The sequence below is a fragment of the Muscardinus avellanarius genome, assembly GCF_963383645.1.
Source record: "Muscardinus avellanarius genome assembly, chromosome: 7".
NCBI lineage: Eukaryota > Metazoa > Chordata > Mammalia > Rodentia > Gliridae > Muscardinus > Muscardinus avellanarius.
In genome coordinates this window covers 79921420-79943736 of record NC_137793.1, presented here as the reverse complement: position 1 = coordinate 79943736, position 22317 = coordinate 79921420, and the positions used below count along the sequence as shown (strand labels likewise).

Genomic DNA, 22317 nt, shown 5'->3' with positions numbered 1-22317 from the left:
AACTACTTCCTGTGACCCAGTTCTGTGTCTTGTATCTATTTCCATAAATTGTTTTTCTCCATAGAAAACAACATATGCATAGTATGGAAAATACAGGAAAATATAAAGATTATAAAATGTCCCATGACTTTACTCTCTCCAGTATTGCCATATTGCCATTTTCCCTTCTCGTATTTAGTTCCATGCCTATTTTTGTGCATGAGTATTATGCTGTATTTGTTTCATGCTGCCTGTGCATTGCATGCTATTTGTTTCATATTGTATGGAATTGCATTTTTACACATCTACCACCTGTTTGAAAGTTTAAACACATCAGCAGGCAGGGACTATTTCTTTTGAATATGTGTCTCTAAAAGTTCATTTAGCAAACAGTTGGCAAGAAAGGAATTCTATGATGTCTTTTGTTACAGGCCAGAGAATAGAGGGGAGGAAAGAGGTAAGTTCATTGTAGTTGAGAACTTCAGGTTGAAGCGAAAGAAAAAGAAGATAGCTGTCCCACATTCCTTTCCTCTCTGTTAAAGATTAGCAATTACAGTGGCATTGCATTTTTTTTTAGAACCAATCAACCATCTCTTTTTGTGCTCTACCCTCCTATTCCAGGACTCTGCTCATCTTGCTCTTCCTCTCTAGAGCCAATGTAGGTTCAATGTGAATAACTTATGTTTTTTTTTCTCCCAAGTTTTCATTTTAAAGCACCCTAGCTCCTTAGATCCACTGGACATCCTCCTGTTCTCTGGTTGCACTGCTGGTGGGTTAGGGAACTTGTGCTAAGACCTGTCCTTTTGTCCTTTTATTCTTGGCCGGCTAACTTCTGTAATAGCTCAATATATCCTTTAGAGATTTCTTTGTCTCAAGAAGTTTGATTTAACATAGTTCTCAAGTAAAATGAAGCCAAATGAATAATCAAAGAGCAAGAAGAAAAATACATTGAAGACAGAAGTCCATGTGACATTAACAGGCCCCTCTTCATCGTCAGGATTGTTGAAGGGGCTGTCAAGATATCAGCTGGATGTGGCTTATCTCATTGTTACCCACTGCATCTCTCTCGTGGACGCATGTCCAGGAAAACCTTCATTATGTAGCATCAGGCCTCAGGCTAAGCTGACGGTGATATTAGAGCTGTTCTTCTCACTACTCGTGAGCTGCTGGTGGTGTACTGTTTCCAGTGCTGGGGAGGAAGATTGAACCCAGGGCTTTGTTCATGCTCAGCGTAAGCTGCACCACTTAGCTACACCACCAGCCTTAACTGCTTGTTTTGATTACCAATGGGATTTTTTTTTTTGTGGGGGGTGGTAGCGAGGGAAATTAATTGAACTCAGGTCTTGGAGCATGCTAAGCATGAATTCTACCACTTAGCTATACCACCAGCCCCAACTGCTTGCTTTGATTACTAGTGGGATTTGTTTTTGTGCTTGTTTGTTTCTTGGGTATTGGGGATTGAACCCAGGGCCTCAGAAGGCTAGACAAGAGCTTTACCACTGGGAGCTGTGCTCCCAGTTCTTTAAAAAAGTTTTTAGTTTAGGCTCTTACTAAATTGCCCAGGCTAGACTCAGCCTTGAAACCCTGCCTCTGCTTCCCGAGCAGTTGGGATTACAAGTAGACATGCTCCCCATACCTGACTCCACTGGGATTTACTTGATGTTCTTTGGTTCTGGCTTCATTTACAAAGCAGCTGCTCCACTGCAGGAAGGTGCACTTCTTGGAGAGTGGGGGCCATGCTAGCAAGCTCCTTTACTGGGATCCTTGCCCCTCACAAGTGGTTCTGTCCTTTCCATTTTGCAGAGAAGATGGTATGAGACAGAAAACGAGTACTACCTGCTGCAGTTCACCCTGACTGTCCGCTGCCTGTACTATACCAGCTTCAGCCTGGAGTTGTGCTGGCTGCGGCCTCCTGCCACCCAGGCCACCTATTCCTTTCCATGGATGCTGGCCTATGTTTTCTACTATCCTGTCTTCCACAACGGGCCTATCATCACCTTCCAGGAATTCATCCAACAGGTAGAGCTGCCTGGGGACATGGTTGGCATTCTGCAGATCAAGTCCTTGTCTGTGTCTATGTGACTGAGTTTTCCTACTCTTTGTGCCTGCAGATTTAAAAGACCCACACGCTGTTAATTGTCTTGAGTTTTTAACACATAGATTAAGTGCATCGGTGGAATAAGCTTTCAGAATAAAAGCTGGCATGTCTCTCCTGATGACTGTGGGCCTCACTCTGATTCTTGGTGGACTGTGGCACCAGGGACCATAAATGGGTACAGGAATTAGTATCAGTTGTGGTGGAGTCCCAAGGAAAGAGAAAGTTTGGTTATGATGGTATCACTTGAAAGTGTAGGAAAGTATAGGAAGAGAAGCTGTCTATGTCTATACTAGCAGGTAGTACATTTCCTTTCACACTGACGTGCTGCCTGTGAAGCAGCACTGCCCGGAGCTGGGGAGTCGTTTGGGGTCCTTGGCGAGAGAGCAGAGTGGAGTTGGAGGGTGTGTAAAGGCAATAGTGCGTGTTGGGTCTGGGCCTCTGTCCAGGCCCGGCCTGCCTTCTCTGGACAGCATTCTTGAACTACCTTTGCCCTTCCAACTTCCCTTTGCCCCCTGCCCCACCATAATCTATTCCTCAACCCATACAGGAAGTCTCTTGGGACATGTTTAAGTTAATTCCCCTCAGGTGTTAGTAATCGATATCTAAAACAGTGTTTCCCAAGGGCCATTTCTCCCTCCACCACCAAAGCAGATAAACCTTGGTAGAGTGTAATGGTTGGAGAAGTTGACGTGGGTTCTTGTTCTTAGCTAGTTTAGAAAAAATAGCCAGAACTATACTACTGCAAGCTTAAGAAAATTTTATTATTACAAAGGTAGAAAGAAGGGACAGAACAATCAAATCACTGCATCAGAGGGACGCAGCGAAGTGCCTTAAAAGTAAGACACTGAAGTTTTTTTTTTAACCCAGACTGGTTTTTATAAGATTTCGTTATCTCCTTCCTCCCATCCTTCTTAGCCAATAGTCTTTCCACCTCCCCCTGACCAAATGCAGGTGCACTCCACCAATTATCTCCATGGTGCAAGCCTTTCTCATTAAATTTATGACCAAGAAGTGTTACTTGGTTAACAAGGTCAGGGGTTACATGGTATGTGCCCGCTTTGGAGAAGGCATGTACCATCCACCCATGTCCTTGAGGAGTTTTTAGCCTTTTTAAAAAAAAATCTCTATCTGCTAGAAGTTATTTATTATGTTGAAAACATGTCTTTAAAGTATGGAGGCTTTGGGCTATCACTCTTTTGTGTACTTGGTGATTGATATAGGGTTATCTTCAAACTACTGTGAGAATTTAGTGTTTCTTTATTTTAAAATTCTGTGTTTAGCTGAGCTAAAAGCTAACTTGTAGCTGACCAAGGTCAATATTGGCTGCAGATCTTGGCTGACAGCCTAGAGGCAGAGAAAAGGATTTTATAAGTATGAAAAGCATATTCTCATTGGCAATTAATACAGCTCTTATTAACAATCTATACAGGCTCAATCTCCATCAAGAGGAAAGAATAATATGTCCAGACACACACAACACAACACACATTTATTCATGCCAATGTACAGTGCACAGGCTTGGGAACAGCTTGGGGTGCAGGCCAGCAGCAGTGTTGGACACATGGGGGAGATGAGATGAAAGGTGCCCCCCGAGGAAGGGCTCTCGGTGGAATTGTAAAGACAAGCTAAGTGACTTCTCAGTTTTGCACCACATTCATTCAGAAGTGTATTTTCGCATTATGATAACATAATGCCCTCAAATTGCCAGTGAATCCATATAACTTCTTCTTTAGAAATCTTTAAGCGAAATTGATATACTAGGAAAAGGTAGGATTAGCATATGGCTTCTCATCAATTAGGATTACATAGTGTCATTTTTTTGGGAGGGGGTACTAGAGATTGAACCCAGGGGCCTTCTACCACATAATTATAACTCCAGCCCTTTGAAAAAAAATCTAGAGACAGATTATCACTAAGTTGCTGAGGCTGGCCTTGAACCTGTGATCCTCTTGTCTCAGCTTCTCAAATATTGGAATTACGGGCATGTGCCACCACACCTGGCTATGATCATTCTTTAAAAGTATTTCAAATCTGTGTTTTAAATTACTGTAGAAAAGACAGAAGTGGTTTAGTGATGGCAACTGATATTCTAACTCGGTGTTTCACAAAGTGTGGGACCTGACCCAGAAGCCTTGGCATGGCCAGAGAACTTGTTGAAATGCAAATGCTTAGACCCTGCCCAAGATGAATGAAGCCAGACCTCTGGAGGTGGAGCCCATCAGTATCATCCAGCCCCCAGGGGATCCTGATGCATGCAGAGGCTGAGAACTCTCCTAAGCTCCTCAGAGGCCTGGAGAGGGATAGGCACAGTGCAGGGTGGGTTCAGGCCCTCCCTCTTCAGTCTCTTTACGATCTCTTTGACATTGTACATTTTGAATTCTTCCCAGTTTTCCATCCAATAGCCTTTGGACTAAACATCTATTCTTCTCCCTTGAGGACAGATAGTAATTCTCAGAGAAACAGGCTAAATCCATTAGGAGGAAACAAATTATTTTTCTAACTGCCTCTTACTCATAAAGAGCTTCACCCTGTGGGATCCATACTTTGTTATGATGCAAAACCATCATTCTTTAAAAATTTTCCTCTCTTTTCAAATTGTGTCTTAAAGGGGCCAGCAGAAGCATTAGAGGCTGATCAATGTCCTTTATCTGTTCAACAGAGGCAAGCTTTGAAACCATTGCTCACTTACATTCTCAGACAATGGCTATCATTCTGTTCTCTGCCTGGGGAAGAGAAGGGGGTGGCTATGGTGGCTCAGATCTAGAGATTCTGGGTTCCATTTGTGTCTTAGCACGTTCTCGTTCTCTCTCTCTCTCTCTCTCTCTCTCTCTCTCTCTCTCTCTCTCTCTCTCTCAACTGGTGCTTTTATTCTTTCGGAACTGGAGATTGAACCTAGGGGCATTCTACCTCTGAGCTACATGGCAAGCCCTTTGTTTTACTCATTTTGAAACAGGGCCTCACTAAGTTGTAGAGTTCCTCACTAAGTAGCTGAGGTTGGCTGCAAACCTGTGATCCTCTTGTTTTAGCCTCCCAAGTACTGGGATTATAAGCATGTGCTACCATGCCTGGCTTTACTGGTGTATTGTAATCATACGTCATGATGAAGTTCAGAGGGATGGAGGTATACATGCATGCAATACTCGGAAAGCCCTTACCCAGTTCCCATTGCACTCCCTCTCTCTCTCCATCATTAAATTTGTGTGTATTTTTATTGCTGTATGATTGCAAATTAGTGCAACCACTTTGGAAAACATTGTGGAGAGTCTTCATAAGAATAAGAATAAACCTACCATTTAACCCAGCTATACCATTCCTGAGTATCTACCCAAAAGAATTGAAACCAGACTGCCATAGTAATGTATACATACATACATACATACATACATTCATACATATATACATACATACATACATACATATATATATAAAGCACCACAATTCATAATTGCCAAACTATAGAACCAGTAAAGATGTTCATTAACAGATGAATGGACTTTAAAATTATGTGATAGATACACAATGGAACACTACTTAGCCATAAATAAAAAAATTATTTCATTTGCATGGGAGAATATTATGCTAATAAGATTAATTAGTCACAAGTGAAAGGTCAGATGTTTTCTTTTTTAACCTCTCTAAAATGGTAGCAGTTGCTGAATGCAGGATATTTATTTATTCATTTTTATTTTTGCAGTACTGAGGATGGAACTCAGGTGTATTCTACCTCTAAGGTAGAATTACCTTGAATTAGAATTAGATTTCTACCCCACCCCTATTTTTAAAATCTTTTTTATTTTGAAACAGATTCTCACTGAGTTGCAAAGGGCTTCACTTAGGCTTCACTTAGTAGTAGCTGGTCTATGAGCTGTGATCCTCCTGTCTCAGCCTCCCAAATGCTGGGATTATAAGCGTGAGCCACCACATCTGGCAAGAGCAGGGTATAAGCAAATTAGTATCTTTTTCTGTGGTGTGAAAATATCTATAGAAGTCAACCTAGAGAAGGGAAAAATGTTCAATAAGGTACAGGGAAAATTTAAATGTCTAGGATGTCTCTGTTGTTGCCAAGGCTACCTATGGGATGCTTGTCTCCTGTGGGAAGAGAGAAGGGGTTAAACTAAGAAGCCAACCTAGTAGCACAAACAGTCACAAAGGGAAAGTCTGGGAAGGGAAGGAAGATCACTTATGGGGAGAATTTGTAAAGAAGGTTTGCTCTGAATGGGCTTGAATGAATACATGAATCGCCTTTCGATGCAAGGGTTGGTAATAACTGAAATTCACGGTTCATTCTTAGAGCATCAGGTCAATTCTTAAAAACGGGGCACTGCAGAAGAACCAGACTTCACCACCAGGGGGCAGCAGAACCACATTGTGGAAACCAACCCAGGAAGGAAAAGCAGTGCCCAGCTGGGAATCTATAAATTCCCAAGAATAAAAGAAGACAAGAGAATACATCTTTCACTTACATTTTTAGCACATATGTTTACATACAACAGATTAAAAAAGTTAAAGCATGTGAAATTTTTGCTGTCCAGTTGTGAACAGCTCAACATTTTACCTGTACCAGGGCCCCAGTGGTCCTCAACTGGAAGGTTATTTCTGATAGCATTAAGAGTTTCCGGAACATGGCCTCTGGCTACATTTCTGCCATGTTTTTATGGAACTTGGATACTGAGCTGGTAAGGCCAGGGACCCAGACGAGTCTAGGGGAGAGCTGGGTGTGTTTATTACTTGCTTAGCTGGGAGCCTGGAGCCTCTGCCTCTTCCTTTGACCAGGTGAACTGTGCAGTGTGGACTCAGGGGAGGAAGGAGCCTGAGTGGTGGGCCAGGGGCTTTCTTGTGGAGGGCTGTGCTACCACCATTGGGAGAGAGTCAGTGCCCAAATGGGGAACTCATATGGGGGTTAAGATCAAAGGCTCTGGAGCCCAGCTCCCTGGGGTCGAATTTCTACTCTGGTTTGGCTTGAGAGTGTTTAGTGAGATAACTTATTTGTGCTTCAGTTTCCTTATGGGATGAAATGTGAAATCTATAGTACCTTCTCACAATTGTTTAGGATTAACTGGTTTTATGTGGGTACCATGGTTTCACACATAACTACTATGAAGTGTTAATTACCCACAGTTGTTACTAGGCAGATGTGCTTGGCAATTTCAAGGTAAGTTTAGGCTAAAAGTGAGGTCCTGTGTGTCCAACCTCGTGAGCAGGCACAGCAGGGGATTCTGGGAAGTGGACAACCTTGATCCCCCAAAAGGCTGGTAGATTGGCTCCTCTTTGAAAAGAGACTCAGGTAGCTGCTGCAGGTACAGGGTATCCCCACCTCTGGGTAGCTGGCAAGGGCTGGAAAGGTTGGCAGTGTCCCAGAAACCTTGGTCAGGGTGTGGGTTGGCTGTGGTTCTAGAGATCACCTGAAATCATGTTAGTTGTGATAGTATACTAACTGAGTACTTCCTCTAAGCCAGGCTTTGTGTTCTAGCTCATTTAATTCTCAATCCTATGAGAAACTCAGAGACTGACTGGCTGCTGTTACTGCCTCATAGATGAGGGGATGGAGGCAGAGAGGCCAGTGGGATGCAGATTGGGAAGAAGGAATAAGGATACATTGTCACTCTGACTCGGTGTGGCAGGAGCTAGAGGGCGCTTGGTATCGCCTGGTGCACCTGCAGGTTTAGAGGCTGCAGCTGGCCAGAAGAGGGGCCAGTCTGTGGAGCATCAGCAGCTGCAGGTGCCACTTGCTCTGGGAGAGACCAGTGTGATCACTGGCGTTCGTGTGGGTGGCCAGGCTGGGACCAATGAAGGACTGACTAGGGACTGATTTGTTGGGGTAAGGACACGGTCTGTGGCCACTCAATATGGAGAAGCCATCCCCACCTGAGAAAACAAGGCTTGTACGAGCTGGCCTCTGGATCCAAGCAGACGGAAGCTGTCAAAGGGGGCTGGGCAGAGTAATTGGCTCTGGGTAAAGCCTTCATTTGCTGCTCTCCAGCACATGGGTTAGTAGTGTGTGAAGAAAGAAACCTTTCATCTTTGAGGACTGTCATCTTTAATCATTAGAAGATCTTTGCAGGATAGAGAAAGGCTTCAGTATTCCCTTTCATGCAATTTGCATGAAATGAGATTTTACAATATAATGCATTTTAAAATGCACTTTGCAGATGAGTTAATGTGTATTTCTTTTAGTGGAGCCTGAACTTAAAATTCCTGTGATGGGGCTGTTTCCAATGGTCTTAAGGTTGTCAGTGCCCTAAGTTGAAAATACCTGCAATGAAAGACTTTGCATGCAGACAGGGGAGCAGCCCTGCTCATTAGACGGGCTCTGTGTGGCATGGCTGTTCTTCCCACTGAGTACTTTAAATAAAAGAAAGTCCACAGACAGAGAGATAACTGGATCAAAATAATGGCACAACCCTAGAGACCATCATTTTTAGGTAAAGACAAATAGAGTGAAAAGTTGAATTGTTTTTCTTTTCCTATATGTATTTGTACAATTTAAGAATCCCCATTTCTGTTGTTTGAATAAGGAGGCATTCAGCTTCAAAAAGGGACTGTTGAAGAGAGTCTGGCCCTTTGGGTCCTGCGGTGACACATAATTATGCCTTATCAAACCTGGCAGGGAGGTGTTGGCCCTCAGAAAGTAGAATGTGATTATTGGGAAGCAATCAACCATGAATGGCACCTCATGGTTCTTCTTAATTACAGATATTTGTGTCATTTTCAGGCTGCATGTGGTGTGGGGAGGGGAAGGAGAGCCGTGATGTGTGATTGCCTGGAGTGGCGAGGTGGCTGGGGACGGAGCGTCTTCCTGCTTGCCGGCAGAGCTGCCTTCTGCCTCTGTCCTGGCTTCCTCCGGTCCAGCTGCTGCCTTCACCCCCTGGGATGGGGCTGCACAGGGTGAGGCCCCACATGCAGGTCTGGTCCTCAGGGGACCTCAGCTTGGGGTAGGCCTGTGGGCCTGGTGTTCAGTTGCGTGAGAATTGTCTCCCGACAACCCTTGTTATCACATTCAGACAGTCGACTCACCTCTGCCCAAGTGTGGCCATGGAGAAAGGCCTTTTCCCCCATCTAGAGTGGCTGGTGCCTCTTGATGTCTTGGATGTGCTGGTCCCTTACTGGGAACTCTTCCAGCCTCAGGACCAAGGCATGCATGTCTTAGTCCATTTGGGTCACTGTAAGAATCTCATTAACCAGCTAGCTTATAAGCAACCAAAACTGACTTCTCACAATTCTGGAGGCTGGGAGGTCCGGGATCAAGACACTGGCTTATTTGGTGTCTGGCAAGGGCCCACTTTTTGGTTTGCAGAATGGCACTTTCTCACAGTGGCCCTACTTGGTGGAATGGACAAGCTGACTCTGAGGTCTCTTTTTATAAGAATGCCAATACTAGTTACAATCGAGGGCTCTGCCCTCATGACCTAATCACCTCTCAAAGATCTTCCTAATAGGATCACTATAAGGAGTTGGGATTCGATATATGAGTTTCAGAGGGTATTGAGATCACAGCCTTGTGTTTGTAATAGCTTCATTTGCCGATGGTCACTTAGTCAAAATGGATTCACCTTAGTAAGCCAGAAAAAGAGTAGTGAATGAAGAAAGAGGAACTCAGTGTGCAGCTGAGAAATTAGAGTGAGGTGGGAAAGTAAGGCAACATAAAGATCACTCTGAGCTGAGTGTGGTGGCACACGCCTGTAATATCAGTGCAAAGGAGTCTGAGACAGAGGATCTCAGGTTTGAGGTTGGCCTCAGCAATTTAGTGAGACTTCCAGAAACCTAGCAAGACCCTGTTTCAAAACAAAACAGAAAGCCGGGCGTGGTTGTGCACACTTGTAATCCCTGCGCTTGGGAGGCTGAGACAGGAGGATCGCGCAGGTTCGAAGCCAGCCTCAGCTACTTAGCGAGGCTCTCAGCAACTTAGTGAGACCCTGTTTCCAAATAAAGTATAAAATAGGTCTGGGAGTGTAGCCCAGAAGTAGAAAAGTCCCTGGGTTCCACCCCTAGTACCACCAAAACCAAACAAACAAATAAACAAACAAACAAACAAAACAGAAAAAGGGCTGGGAGTTTAGCTTGGAGGCAGAATGCCCTGGGTTCAATCACTGGCACCACACATACACACAAAGATTAGCCTGGCATATCTGGTCATAGAAGATGTTGGGATTTCTGGTGAAAGTTTGGATTCTAGGCATCTTTTATTGGTACATTGTAATCATACATCTTGATGAAGTTCAGGATGGTAGAGGCATACATGCACCCAGCACTTAGTAGCCCTCCCCTAGTTCCCACCCCTCTCTCTCTCCCTCTTCATCTTCCCCTGTTCAACACAATGACTGTCTTGCGTAAGTTTGTGTCTGTACATCGTGTCCACTGAGGTGTTTTGCTCTTCAAGTCTCTTCCCTTCTTGTCTCACTCAGTTAGGTCCCCTCCCTCACTTCACTAAGATTTCTCCTCTCTCTAGTCCATCCTGTGCCCCAGTTTTTCCCTAGCTTCCACGGATGAGGAAGAACATCCAACCTTTCACTTTTTATGACTGTTTAATCTCACTTGGCATAATATTCTCTAGTTCCATCCATTTTCCTGCAAATGACATAAATTTGGTCTTTATGGCTGAGTAGAATTCCATTGTGTATATATCCCATAATTTTGTAATCCATTTATCTGCTGATGGACATCTCAACTGGTTCCATAGTTTGGCAATTATGAATTGTATAGCTATAAATGTAGATATACATACATTACTCTGGTAGTCTGGTTTCAAGTCTTTTAGGTAGATATCCAGGAGTTCATCTTTTAGGAGGAAGATGGAGACGGGGAGAGAGAGAGAGAAGGAGAGAGACTATGAATACAGTTGCCTCACTAGCAGAGAGGTCCATAGTTTTTGCAGTATTTTAAAGTTACATTACTTTTCCCTGATGACAAAAATATTCTATTTTATATTGTCAACAATAGCTAAAATCTCACTATCCAAATATTATCATTTCTGGGTATATATTTTGCCAGACTATCATTTGTTGAACAAAATTAGTTTTCATGGCTATATAATGTTTATGCATTTAACTAGTCCCCCATTGTTGGGTATTTGGGTTATTTCTTTTTCCTTTCTCCTTAATTAAATAACAGACATGAGTGAGCTGGCAGGGAAATGCTTCTGCCCTGAGAGAATAGTGGCCCACTGCTGCAGGCCGAGTGAGGCCTCTTGGAACATGGTATAAGTGAAAACCATTTTCAGTTTATGCCCAGAGAGGGATCTGCACTGGGTCGCTGTTGTACAGCTGTCATGGCGGTGGCCTTTGCTCACTACAAGTCTGCAATGACTCAGCCTTCCTTCTTGGCCCTTCTCCTGTCAAAACTGGCCAGATGAGGCCTTCCAGCAGCTCAGTTCATTTCTGCTGTTTGCTAACACTGCGGGTTGATATGGCTGGACCAAATGAAGTTCTTCCTTAGGTGAACTGAGGGAGATGAAAGGGAAGAGGAAAGTCCTGTGAGTTGTATGACCTTACGATAGGAAGATGAAGCCAGAGAGTTCTGCAGGACGTGGCTAGGCAGAGGGCAAGCGGGGCAAGTCCTCTGTGCAGCCAACTGCGATGCCACTGAGCCGGCCAGAATTCCTCGGAATGGCGACATAGTGAGGGGGGACAGCTTGAGAAAGTGGTAGTGATAGTGCATGTTCAAAGAACCACCCTGTCGTGTAGCTCTTCCTCCCCTCTGAGGGCGCACATACCGCTCTCCTGGCTGCAGTGGGAGCTGCCACACCTTGGAGAGTAGAGGCCAGAGAAGCCGAGTAGCTACCTCAGAGTCGCGTCCCCTAGGAAGGGGCCCTTCTAGTTGACTTAGTGCTGGGAACACTAAATGTTAATGGGGAGTACAGACCATTTCCTCCACCCATTTCTGTGACAGGTTCAGTTTTATCAGCTTGGCTTTACCTCTTCTTTTTTCTTTTGGTAGTACTAAAGATCGAACCCTAGGCCGGGCGTGGTGGCGCACACTTGTAATCACCGCGCTTGGGAGGCAGAGACAGGAGGATCGTGCAGGTTCGAAGCCAGCCGCGTGCGCTGGCTTAGGAGACCCTGTTTCCAAATAAAAATGTAAAAATAGGTCTGGGAGTATAGCCCAGAGGTAGAAGGGCTTCCAGGAACCCCAGTACCACAAAAAAAAAAAAAAAAAAAAAAATCGAACCCAGGGGCACTCTGCCTCTGAGCTATATCCCCAGCCTCATTTTATTGGTTTTCTTTTGAACAGGGTGTACCCAAGTTGCCGTGTGCTGGTCTCAAATTTGCAATCTACCTGGCTTAGCCTCCCCAAGTACTGGGATTACAGGCGTGCACCACCATGCCTGGCTTTCCTTTTGATTTTAAGGCAGCCTTCAGCCCAGCCAAATCTTGTCCTTCTAAGGGTCACAAAACATATTGCTCTTGTTTTTCCATTTCTGCTTATGTAGCGGTGCGAGGGTGAATCGTAGTTTCTGTGTTTAAATGACTGCACATCTCCTGCACAGCACACAGCAAGGTGAGACCAGGCCACTGGGCTGCTCAGTAGGACTGGCTTTGGTCTGCCCATACATAACCAGGGTCAGCATCCCTCATTAAAGATCTGAAATGCTCCAACATTGGAAAGCTTTTGAGCGCATTTTCAGACTAGGGGCGCTCCACTGGTGAAGAGCTGGGCAAATATTCCAAAACCTGGAACATTTCTGGTCCCAAGCATTTTGAGTAAAGGTACTCAACCTTCATGTGGTCTCTGTGAATAATGTAAACACCCCTTTGGTGTTTGACTGTGAACATCCTTCTGCTGCTGCCCTGTGGCTGGTACTCTGGGACTTATGAGGGAAGAACATGAAGAAGGTACAGAAAAGTTACCAGTTGCCCCGTGCTTTTAATACTCTAGGTGCTGTACTTAGTACTTCGTGTACTTTATCAGATTTGGTCATCATCACAATGTTTTTCCTTTTATATGTGATAAAACCAAGACTTGAGAAACTTGCTCAGGAGCACATAGCTGTGCTTGTTTTAGAATTTAACCCTGGTTCAGTCTCACTCTGAAGTCTGTGTTCTTAGCTAATGTCTTGCTGCTGAGCAAAACACTGGTCCCTATTTGTGTCAATTTTGCTTTGATTTAGAAAACAACTTGAGGTACAATAATCCAAGAACTTAATTTTTTCTGTCATTTTTGGGCCTCTCTCTCTCTCTCTCTCTCTCTTTCTCTCTCTCTCTCTCCCTTCCTCCCTCCCTCCCTACCTTCCTCCCTCCCTACCTTCCTCTCTCCATCTCTCTCTCTGTTTCTTTTGCCTCTGTCTTTTTGTGATTTATCCTGACTACCAGTCTCAGATGTGACTGGGTGATGGGTGAGGATAGGCAGCCGACACCTAGAGCCCAAAGATGCCAGGGTCTCCAGGGGGAGAATTGACTGAGTGCCACCTCCCAGCCAGGGTTTTCCCAGGGCGCAGGGACACAGAGCGCCATGGTTCTTGGAACGAGGGCAGCATGTTGGTCCCACCCTGCCCTTACTCTGGGACCGTTCCCCAGTTGAAATATTTCTTTTTCACCCAAGAACATTAAGTGTTCCTAAGGCAAACCAACCCAACCCTCTGTTAGCAGACATGGCAGTGATGACTTTTGAGAAGTTTATTAAAAGTATCTTTGAGGGGACTATTTGAAGGCTGTAGAAATCAAGGAACAATCTGACTCCTTCTTCTCTTGTTTTTAATTTAGATGCAGCAGCAGGAGCTCTGTCCCTTGAAGGACAGCCTCTGTGTCCTCGCCCGGGGCCTGGGCCGCCTCCTCTGCTGGTGGGGTCTGGCCGAGCTGATGTCTCACCTCATGTACATGCATGCCATCTACAGCAGCATCCCACTCCTGGAAGCTGTCTCTTGTTGGACCTTAGGTAATCATGGAGACCACTGTCACTAGGACAAGCGCCAGAGGCTGGCTTCAGAATGGCGGTGGTTGGACCAGGAAGGGTTCAGGGGTGCAGTTGTCTTGAGCAAACTTTTTTTCCCCCGTTTTTAAAAAGTTATTCTTTTTGTGGGTAAGATTATGCAAGATTGGCAAGGTGGATAGAGGTGAAGGCTTGCTTGTGGCATCAAGGATGTAGTGACATTCCTTGTCATAAAATCCTGCCAAGCTTAGCTGGGTGTGCGTCTTGGTGGTGTGATCAGTTTGTCTGGCAGTAGAGAGTGAGAGTTGCTGGGACAGCCTTGGCATCCATTATAAGAGGCAGTGCTCCAAGACAGTAGTTCTCCAGTCATCCCTTTCTGTGTGAAGTAGAAAGGAAAGAGTGTGAGCTTTAGAGTCAGAGAGGCAAAGATCTTGTTCCCATCTCCACAAACCAACGGTGGGCAACCTTTGGTTTATTTAAATTGCTTTGGACATTAGTATCATTCCTAAAGTGAGACTTAATCTTTGTGAAGTTGTTGAGGATTAAATGAAATGACCATTAAGGTTGGACCTGAACTGGGCATGGTAGTGTGCACCTATAGTCCCAGTCCTTGGGAGGCTGAGACAGGAGGATCACAGACCAACTTCAGCAGCTTAGTGATACCCTGTTTCTGTTTTAAAAAAAAAAAATTACACACACACACACACACACACACACACACACACACCACCTGCATAGATGTGTGTGTGCCCCCAAGTATGTGTTTGTCCTGTTGGGCCCTTTTTCTTTCCTTTTACTGCCTTTGCCAGTGAGGCGAGATGAAAGTCTTATTCTCAGCAGGGCATAGTCTCTGGTACAGGACTTCTTGGTGAAGAAACCATTGTCTTTTATTACTCTCACCCAAATAACAGAGACCATGCCTTGTTCTGAACGATGTCCCTTTCCTTTCTTGTCCTGCTCCTTTGGAGAACTCCTGCCGTGGCTGAGTTCTGCCTGCAGTCTGACCTCTAGCCTGTAGCTTCAGGGCGTGTGTGTGTGTGTGTGTGTGTGTGTGTGTGTGTGTGTGTGTGTGATCTTTTAGGCAGATTAAGATGCTCCCTGCTGAAGGAAAGAGCAGAAACCTGCCTTATCTGTTTGGTGATTTATAGATTTTTAGAATCTTGATTGCCCTTGGTTTCACACATGCTTAATTGGAATGTTCCTAAGGAAGGAGCCTTTTAGGGCTGGAAAAAATTAATGTTGAGCTGTTTGAATGAGAGTTTCTTTCCAAACAGATCCTTTTTTTTTAAAGCTAAAAGCTTTGTGGAGCTTGTATGACATTTTCTTTGGCCACAGAATGTATTTACAATTCTTTTTTTAAAAGACAATATTATTTTAAGGAAAATTCGTAAGAGATGATAGCTGTGCATGTTTATGGGCTGCAGTATGATATTTTAAGACATATATACAGCTTGTACTGATCAAATTGGGGTAATTAGCATTTCTTTATTCTGTGGAGCATTCAGACTCCTTCTGTAATTGAGGATAACTAATATTGTCAGTTTTTAGTGATCTGATGAGACATAAGGTAGGATTAAATGGTGGCTTATACTGAGTCAGAGCCCAGTTGTACAGCATCCAGACTAAAACACTGTTTTATTTCAACTATTTTATTCTGTGAGTAGAAATTAGAGACAAAACTGAACAAATTCTCACATAACATTTGCGCCTAAGACCTGCTATAGGAGAGTTTAATTCAGTGACTTAGAGAGCACTATTGACTGATTCAACACTATTCAGCTTAAGAACTAACCAGAGTCCTAGAATCCTTTGTACTTCCAACTTGCCAGATTCCCTCATACTCTTTACAAAGATAATCTGATTTTTGTGTTTATCATTCTCTTTCAGTGTACTTTGGCCCCAGTTAAAACCCTAAACTTGCATATTTTAAGACCCCTTCCATTTCAATAAATTCTTTCCTTTTCTCTTCTTTTTTCTGCAGTGGTGGAAATTGAACTCAGGGCTTTATGTATGGCAGGCAAGTGCTCTGTGACTGGGTTACATCCCCAGCACTGATTCATACTGGCCTTCTTATGTGACTTGACTTGACTTTTATTTTATTTTATATTTTTGTGGGTCTGGGGATGGAACCCGGGGGCATTTGACCTCTGAGCTACACTCCCTGCCCTATTTTTTTTATTCTTTATTTTGAAACCAGGTCTCACTGAGTTGCAGAGGGCCTCACTAAGTAGCCACGGCTATCCACGAACCACGATCCTCCGGTCTCAGCCTCTCAAATGCTGGGATTACAAGTGTGTACTACCATGCCTGGCCATGACTTTCCTTTTTTTTTTGGTGGTGGTACTGGGGTTCCTGGAAACCCTTCTACCTCCGGGCTACACTCCCAGGCCTATTATATATATATTTGTTAATTTGGAGTCTCTTAAGCCAGTGAGGCTGGCTTCGAACTTGCACGATCCTCCTGTCTCCGCCTCCCAAGCATGGGGATTATAAGTGTGCGCCACCACACCTGGCTTCACATTGTATTTCTGAAGCATCTCTGTTGATATATGCAATACATCCTGCCTGTTTTCACTGTTGTGTAGGATTCCAGTGCATCCATACACCCAAATTATCTTTTGAACATGTTGGAGGACATTTGAGTTTGTCTAGGGGTATGCTATTCCACATATTACATTTCTGTGAATCTCTTGGGGCTCATAGGCAAGCATTTTCCCTATAGGGCAGTAGCTTTCAAACTCTTAGGCAAATAACCCTTAATAGCAAATGCATTTTGGTGCTCTCTTTGGTAGCACAAGTACTAATAAAGAAATGCACATTGCATTACAGGTGTGTGTGTATGTATGTGTAAACTTTCACAATGTGCAACATATGAATTCACTAGCAATATGCTCTCATCTTTTTTCCCGTTCTATACTATTTTATGTAAAAATGATGTCAGAAAACATTCAACTGAGCCAGGGGCCATGGCACACACCTGTAGTCCAACCTACTCCAGAGGATCTCAAGATTGAGGCCAACTGAGACAACTTAGTGAGATCCTGTATCAAAATAAAAAATAAAAAGTGCTGGAGGTATAGCTCAGTTGGCTAGTATCTTGGGTTCAATTCCTAGTATCAAAAAATGATTCAGTTGGGTGAGAGTCACTGACCAATGTATGAAATACTGCTGTAATGTATACACATAAAAATGGAATTGAAGGATTGTTTGCAATATGTGTGTTCAGATTGACAGGGTAATGCCAGATTATTTTTAAGTTGATTGAAACATTTTATACTTATCTATCAGTGTCTGAGGTTTTCCGTTCCTTACAAATCTCACTGGCACTCGATATTGGCTTTTAATTTCAAAATTGGTGGGTATGAATGACATCTCATGACTCTAATTCACACTTTCTTAATTACTAATGGGTCTGAACATCTTTGCATCAGTCATAGGACTTTGATATATTTGATGTAACTATTAGCTTTTGGTCATTTTCTACTATGATTTTTCTTATGGACTCGCAGGAGTTATTTATTCTCTACTACTGTCTTTTAGTTTGACGCCAATAATAATATCATTTGGTTTGTGGTTTGACTTTTAAGTTTTTGGGCTATCTTTTGATGAATAGATGTTTTCATGTAGCATTTGTAAATTTTTATTAATGCTCTGTGCTGTTTTGGTTCTTTTAAAAATGTTTTTTTCGACCTCAAAGTCATAAATATATTTTTAAAGATTTAAGATAAAATATTTTATCTCTACAAGCTGTAGAAAGTTAAGAAATATAGACCATCCAAAATTTAAAAATGGACCATCTATCCAGAGACCATATCTGATAAAAATCTTAGTACTTGACCTTTTCCATTGTCTTCTATACACACATCTGTGGTTTTCCTATATGTAATTTTTAAACTAAGATTTTAGTCTATAATCTCTACCTTTCCACATAACTAGCTTTTAATTTGAGGCCCAGATAATAATCAATTTTTTACCAGTTGACCCCAAATATACTTTATACTTGGTTTGACCAAGCTAGTATTTTGTTCAGGACCACGCATAGTATCTAGTGGTCGCTTACGATTGTCACAGTTGAGCACCACCCCTTTTTCAGGGGCCAACCTGTTGAAGCGACCAGGCCAGTTGTCTTACAGGATGCTTTACAATCTGCTTCCAGTTATATCAAAAGCTTCATGAATTCAAGTTCTTTATTTCTGCTACAATGCCTCATAGGTGATATTGTATACTTAAAATACTCATAGGAACAAGGGGAAAGTTTAAGCAGAGAAAGCCTGCAGGTATTATATAATAAACAGTCATGTAGATCTAACAATTGTTAACTTTTTCCCCCACAAATAATGTTCTCCTTCCTAACTATAACTGCATGTCATTTTTAAAAGAATAATTCTCTAATGTCATTTAATGTCTAGTTTATATTATTCTGGTTGTCTGCAGAATTCATTTCTTTGCTATTTTCTCAATCCAGAATCCAACCATTTCTCTTTGGTCTACTTCAATGTTAACTAGTTGGGCAACACTTTATATCTGCTGTATACCGCCGGCAACTAAAACAAATTTTTTTTTGTGTGTGTGGTACTGAGTATTGGACTCAGGGGTGTTATACCACAGAGCTACATCCATGACCCTTTAAAAAAATTTTTTTTGAAACTGGATCTTGCTAAGTGACCATGAACCTGAGATCCTCCTGTCCCAGCTCCCAGTTCTACCACTTTTAAAAAGTGGTAGTAGACTTTAAAAAGTGATGTAGACTTTGGAAGTGTTCAGACATATGATTTTAGAATATCCCACACTCTGGGTTTTTATTTTATTTCATTCCATTCTTAAATTTGTCCTATTTCCTGTTTCTTTTTTCTTTTCCTTTTCTTTTTTTTTGCGGGTCTGGAGGTGGAACCCAGGGGCATTTGACCTCCGAGCTACACCCCCTGCCCTATTTTTTATTATTTTATTTTTGAAACCGGGTCTCACTGAGTTGCAAAGGGCCTCACTAAGTAGCTGAGGCTGTCTGCGAACCGCGATCCTCCAGTTCTCAGCCTCCCCAATGCTGGGATCACAAGCATGCTCTACCACGCCCGGCTCCTATTTCCTGCTTTCTATACATTGAAAGTTAGGTCTAGATCCTCTAGAGGCTTACTTTAATACAACTTATTTTTTTTGGAAATCACTTCATACAGACTACTTTATACCTCCTATTTCTGGGGTACATGTAATATCAGGTTTTCACTATTGTCTGTATTGCTAAGCTGAATCAGTTGCATGTGGTGGTTGCTGCAAATTCCTACCTTCTAAGGGTGCATTTATTCCTTTAAATAACATTTGCTATGTTAATCCAGTGCTGTGTGACTAATCCTGTTCCTCAAAACCTGGAATAGTGTTACTGGAGTTTTAACATTCTTCAGTGAATCTTGTATGAATCCGTTTTTTTTTAACTGGGAGTTGGAAATGCTGATTTTTATAAATCTATCATTAGATTTTCATTTTATACCTGCTATTTTTCTGTAAAAAGAGTTTTCCATCATATGTTAAGTCTGAATAGAGTTTCTCATAAAAAGGGGCAAATGTAATATTTTATCTTCAAGTATAATTCTTCAAAATAAGGAGGTAATGAAATACTCCCATTCATGGATATTGAAAAATGACTGTTTTGTGTTTAAATGTGGTTATTATTCTTCTTGGTGCTTAACTTGTTCCAAATTTGATCAAGTTAGCTTCTGTCCTTATTCTTCTATGTACCTGTGAGCATCTCCTTGATTTCTTGAACTGTAATGTGTCCCAGTTCTTACCTTACTTTTTCCCTAACCCAGTATTGGAATTGGCCAAATCTCCAAAGGAGCCTTGGCTCCTTTTACAGGGGAAATTGGATTCTGGAGGCAAGATTTGATTGTGTTCATTGCTGCAGGTATTTGAAGACTTTTTAAGTGATACAGACCTAGGAAATATAGTTTCAAAAAGATGATTTTATTTTTATTTTAAACTCAAGTTTAACGTTAACTGTTTTTTTTTTCTTTGCATCTTAGATTTTTTTAAATTTTTGAATCAATGAGAATGTTAATTCATAATTACATAATCTATTATTTTACACCATACATAAAATAGTTTCACAATATACTCAGCATTATGACTAAAAATAGAACCAGTGAATGACATCTAAAAACTTTGTTCCAATTCTTTTTGCTGTTAGAATGATGTATACTAAATAATTGTATAATGTATTTAAAATTCATCTGAGATACTTATCAAAGTGTGATAATATTACTGATATTTGGTAAGACTAATTTATTTGATATCTGAATTTTGGGTTTACTTTTGTGTTTTTGATTAGCAGTTATTTTGATTTCTGTAAGTTTTCTTTAGTACTTCTTCATATTTGCAAGGTCTGTCTTTCCTGAACACACATCCTTGGATTCATGAAGGACTGGATCCGGGAACTGCCTTGCATTCCCAAGTGTGCAGATGCTCAAGTTGCTTCTGCCGAAGGACAAAGCATTCACATATTACCTGTACACATCCTCCTCTGTCCTTTGACTCATTTCTAGCTTGCATATAATTCTTAACACAATACAAATGCCATGAAGTCACTATACTATTTTAGGAAATAATAAAAAGGGAAAAAATCTGTTCATGTTCAGTGTTGGTTTTTTTTTTATTTTTTTTTATGTTTCTGATTTGTGGTCAGTGGAACCCATGGATAGGGAGAGCCCTATTTTTTATTCTTTATTTTGAAATAGGGTTTCGCTAAGTGGTGGAGGGCCTCACTAAGTAGCTGAGGTTGGCCTTGAACTTGTGATCCTTCTGTCTCAGCCTCTCAAGTACTGGGATTATAAGTATATGCCACCATGCCCAGCTAAAATTTTTCTTTTTAAATAGGGTTTTTCTAGGTTGCTGCAAGTCTCACTAAGTTTCTGAGGCTGATCTTGAACCTGCAATCCTCCTACTTTAGCCTCCCAAGTATTGGGATTATGGGTGAATGCTACCACACCACCACACTTGGCTCGGGAAATTTTTTTTTTTTTTTTTTTTTTTTTTTTTTTTTTTGCAGTACTGGGGATGAACTCAGGGACATTCTACCTCTGAGCTATACTTTCAGCCCTATATTTTACTCTTTATTTTGAAACAAGGTCTCAGTGAGTTGCAGAGGGCCTCACTAAGTAGTAGCTGAGGCTGCCTCTGAACCATAATCCTCCTGTCTCAGCCTCCCAAATGCTGGGATTACAAGCATGCACCATCACACCTGGCTCAGGAATTTTTTGGTGTCTGTTTTGGAACATGTTCATTCAGAATATTTGTTTCTGCCAGGTGCCTGGAGATGTAACTGATTTAATTTGATATTACTTTAAAGTTATGGCTTAGGTTTTAGGGGTCACACAGGTCATGGGAATTTTGGCCTTTGGAGATCTGAGTTTATGTGTGATCTCACTCTGACCTTCTGTGCTGTGTGGACTCCAAGTGTTGCCACCTGTCCTCACCTGTGGCTGTTGGAAAGCCATGCTCTGGACCTCTGGGGCCTGTTGGATGCAACTGGGTGAAGACAAACAACACTGCCCACCCCTCTTTCTGCTTATGCTTCATATTATTTCTGGCCTGTAAGGATTTTAATCATTTTTCAAATAGCTCAGTGTTATATTTAAAAACATGCTTTTAACTATTATCTAGTACTTAAGTGTTCTCCATTGGGGATGATTCTCTGGGTAGATGGTCTGCTATATGGCCTGAAATGTAAGTCCCATTGTGCCTTTCCAAAGAAGGAAGGAAATATACCAAGAAGTATCCTAGTGTAATGTCTGGTGTGTCATGGTGGTACAGCCCGGTGGGGCCTGATTGCTTCTCTCCTTGGGGAATCTCTAGAATGAGCCATCTATGCCAGATGAGCCATCTCTATGCCACTCAGAGTTTTCCTTTTTGGGCTGCAGTAGGGTACAGGATGATGAGCAGCCCTGTCCCCTTCTAAAGTATTTTTATTTTAGGGCAGGACTAGAGATCAAACCTAGGGTCTCGCGTATGTTAGGCAAGTACTCTACCACTGAGCTATATCCCCAGCCCACCAGCATACCTCCTTCTTTTTCCTGGTACACAAGCTTTTTCCAGATTTGGGTTTTGGCAGCTAATCACTCTTGGGATGTTCAGAAAGGGCAAGTGAATAAGGACGAGGGGGTTGGGAAGTTTGCAAAGGCCATGCAGTCCTTGTACCCTGGTTCCAGCTCCTAATTTTTTGTGTGTGAAACAATGAGGAGAGAGATTTTTTTAATAACTAACACATGCCAAAGATTTTTATTCACTGTATTAATTAATGAGGGAACAATATGACATAAACTCAAAGGATACTCTAAAGAGTAGGCAACTACATTAGCCATCAGGAATGCTGAAATAAATTTGTCATTGAT

At 42.3% G+C, this 22317-nt stretch overlaps 1 protein-coding gene across 3 annotated transcripts in view; it reads left to right on the top strand.

The window, feature by feature from the left end:
* The window catches only part of HHAT (hedgehog acyltransferase), a gene marked incomplete at both ends in the record, with an annotated part of 308381 nt that overhangs the window by 54355 nt on the left and 231709 nt on the right, over positions 1 to 22317 (top strand). For 2 of the 3 annotated variants that reach the window (XM_080699072.1, XM_080699071.1), the window contains 2 exons: positions 1783 to 1998; positions 13774 to 13945. In XM_080699072.1, coding sequence (XP_080555198.1) covers positions 1783 to 1998; positions 13774 to 13945 — 388 coding nt within the window. The remainder of the gene's footprint in view (positions 1 to 1782; positions 1999 to 13773; positions 13946 to 22317) is intronic. The other variant, XM_080699073.1, reaches the window with a different exon arrangement.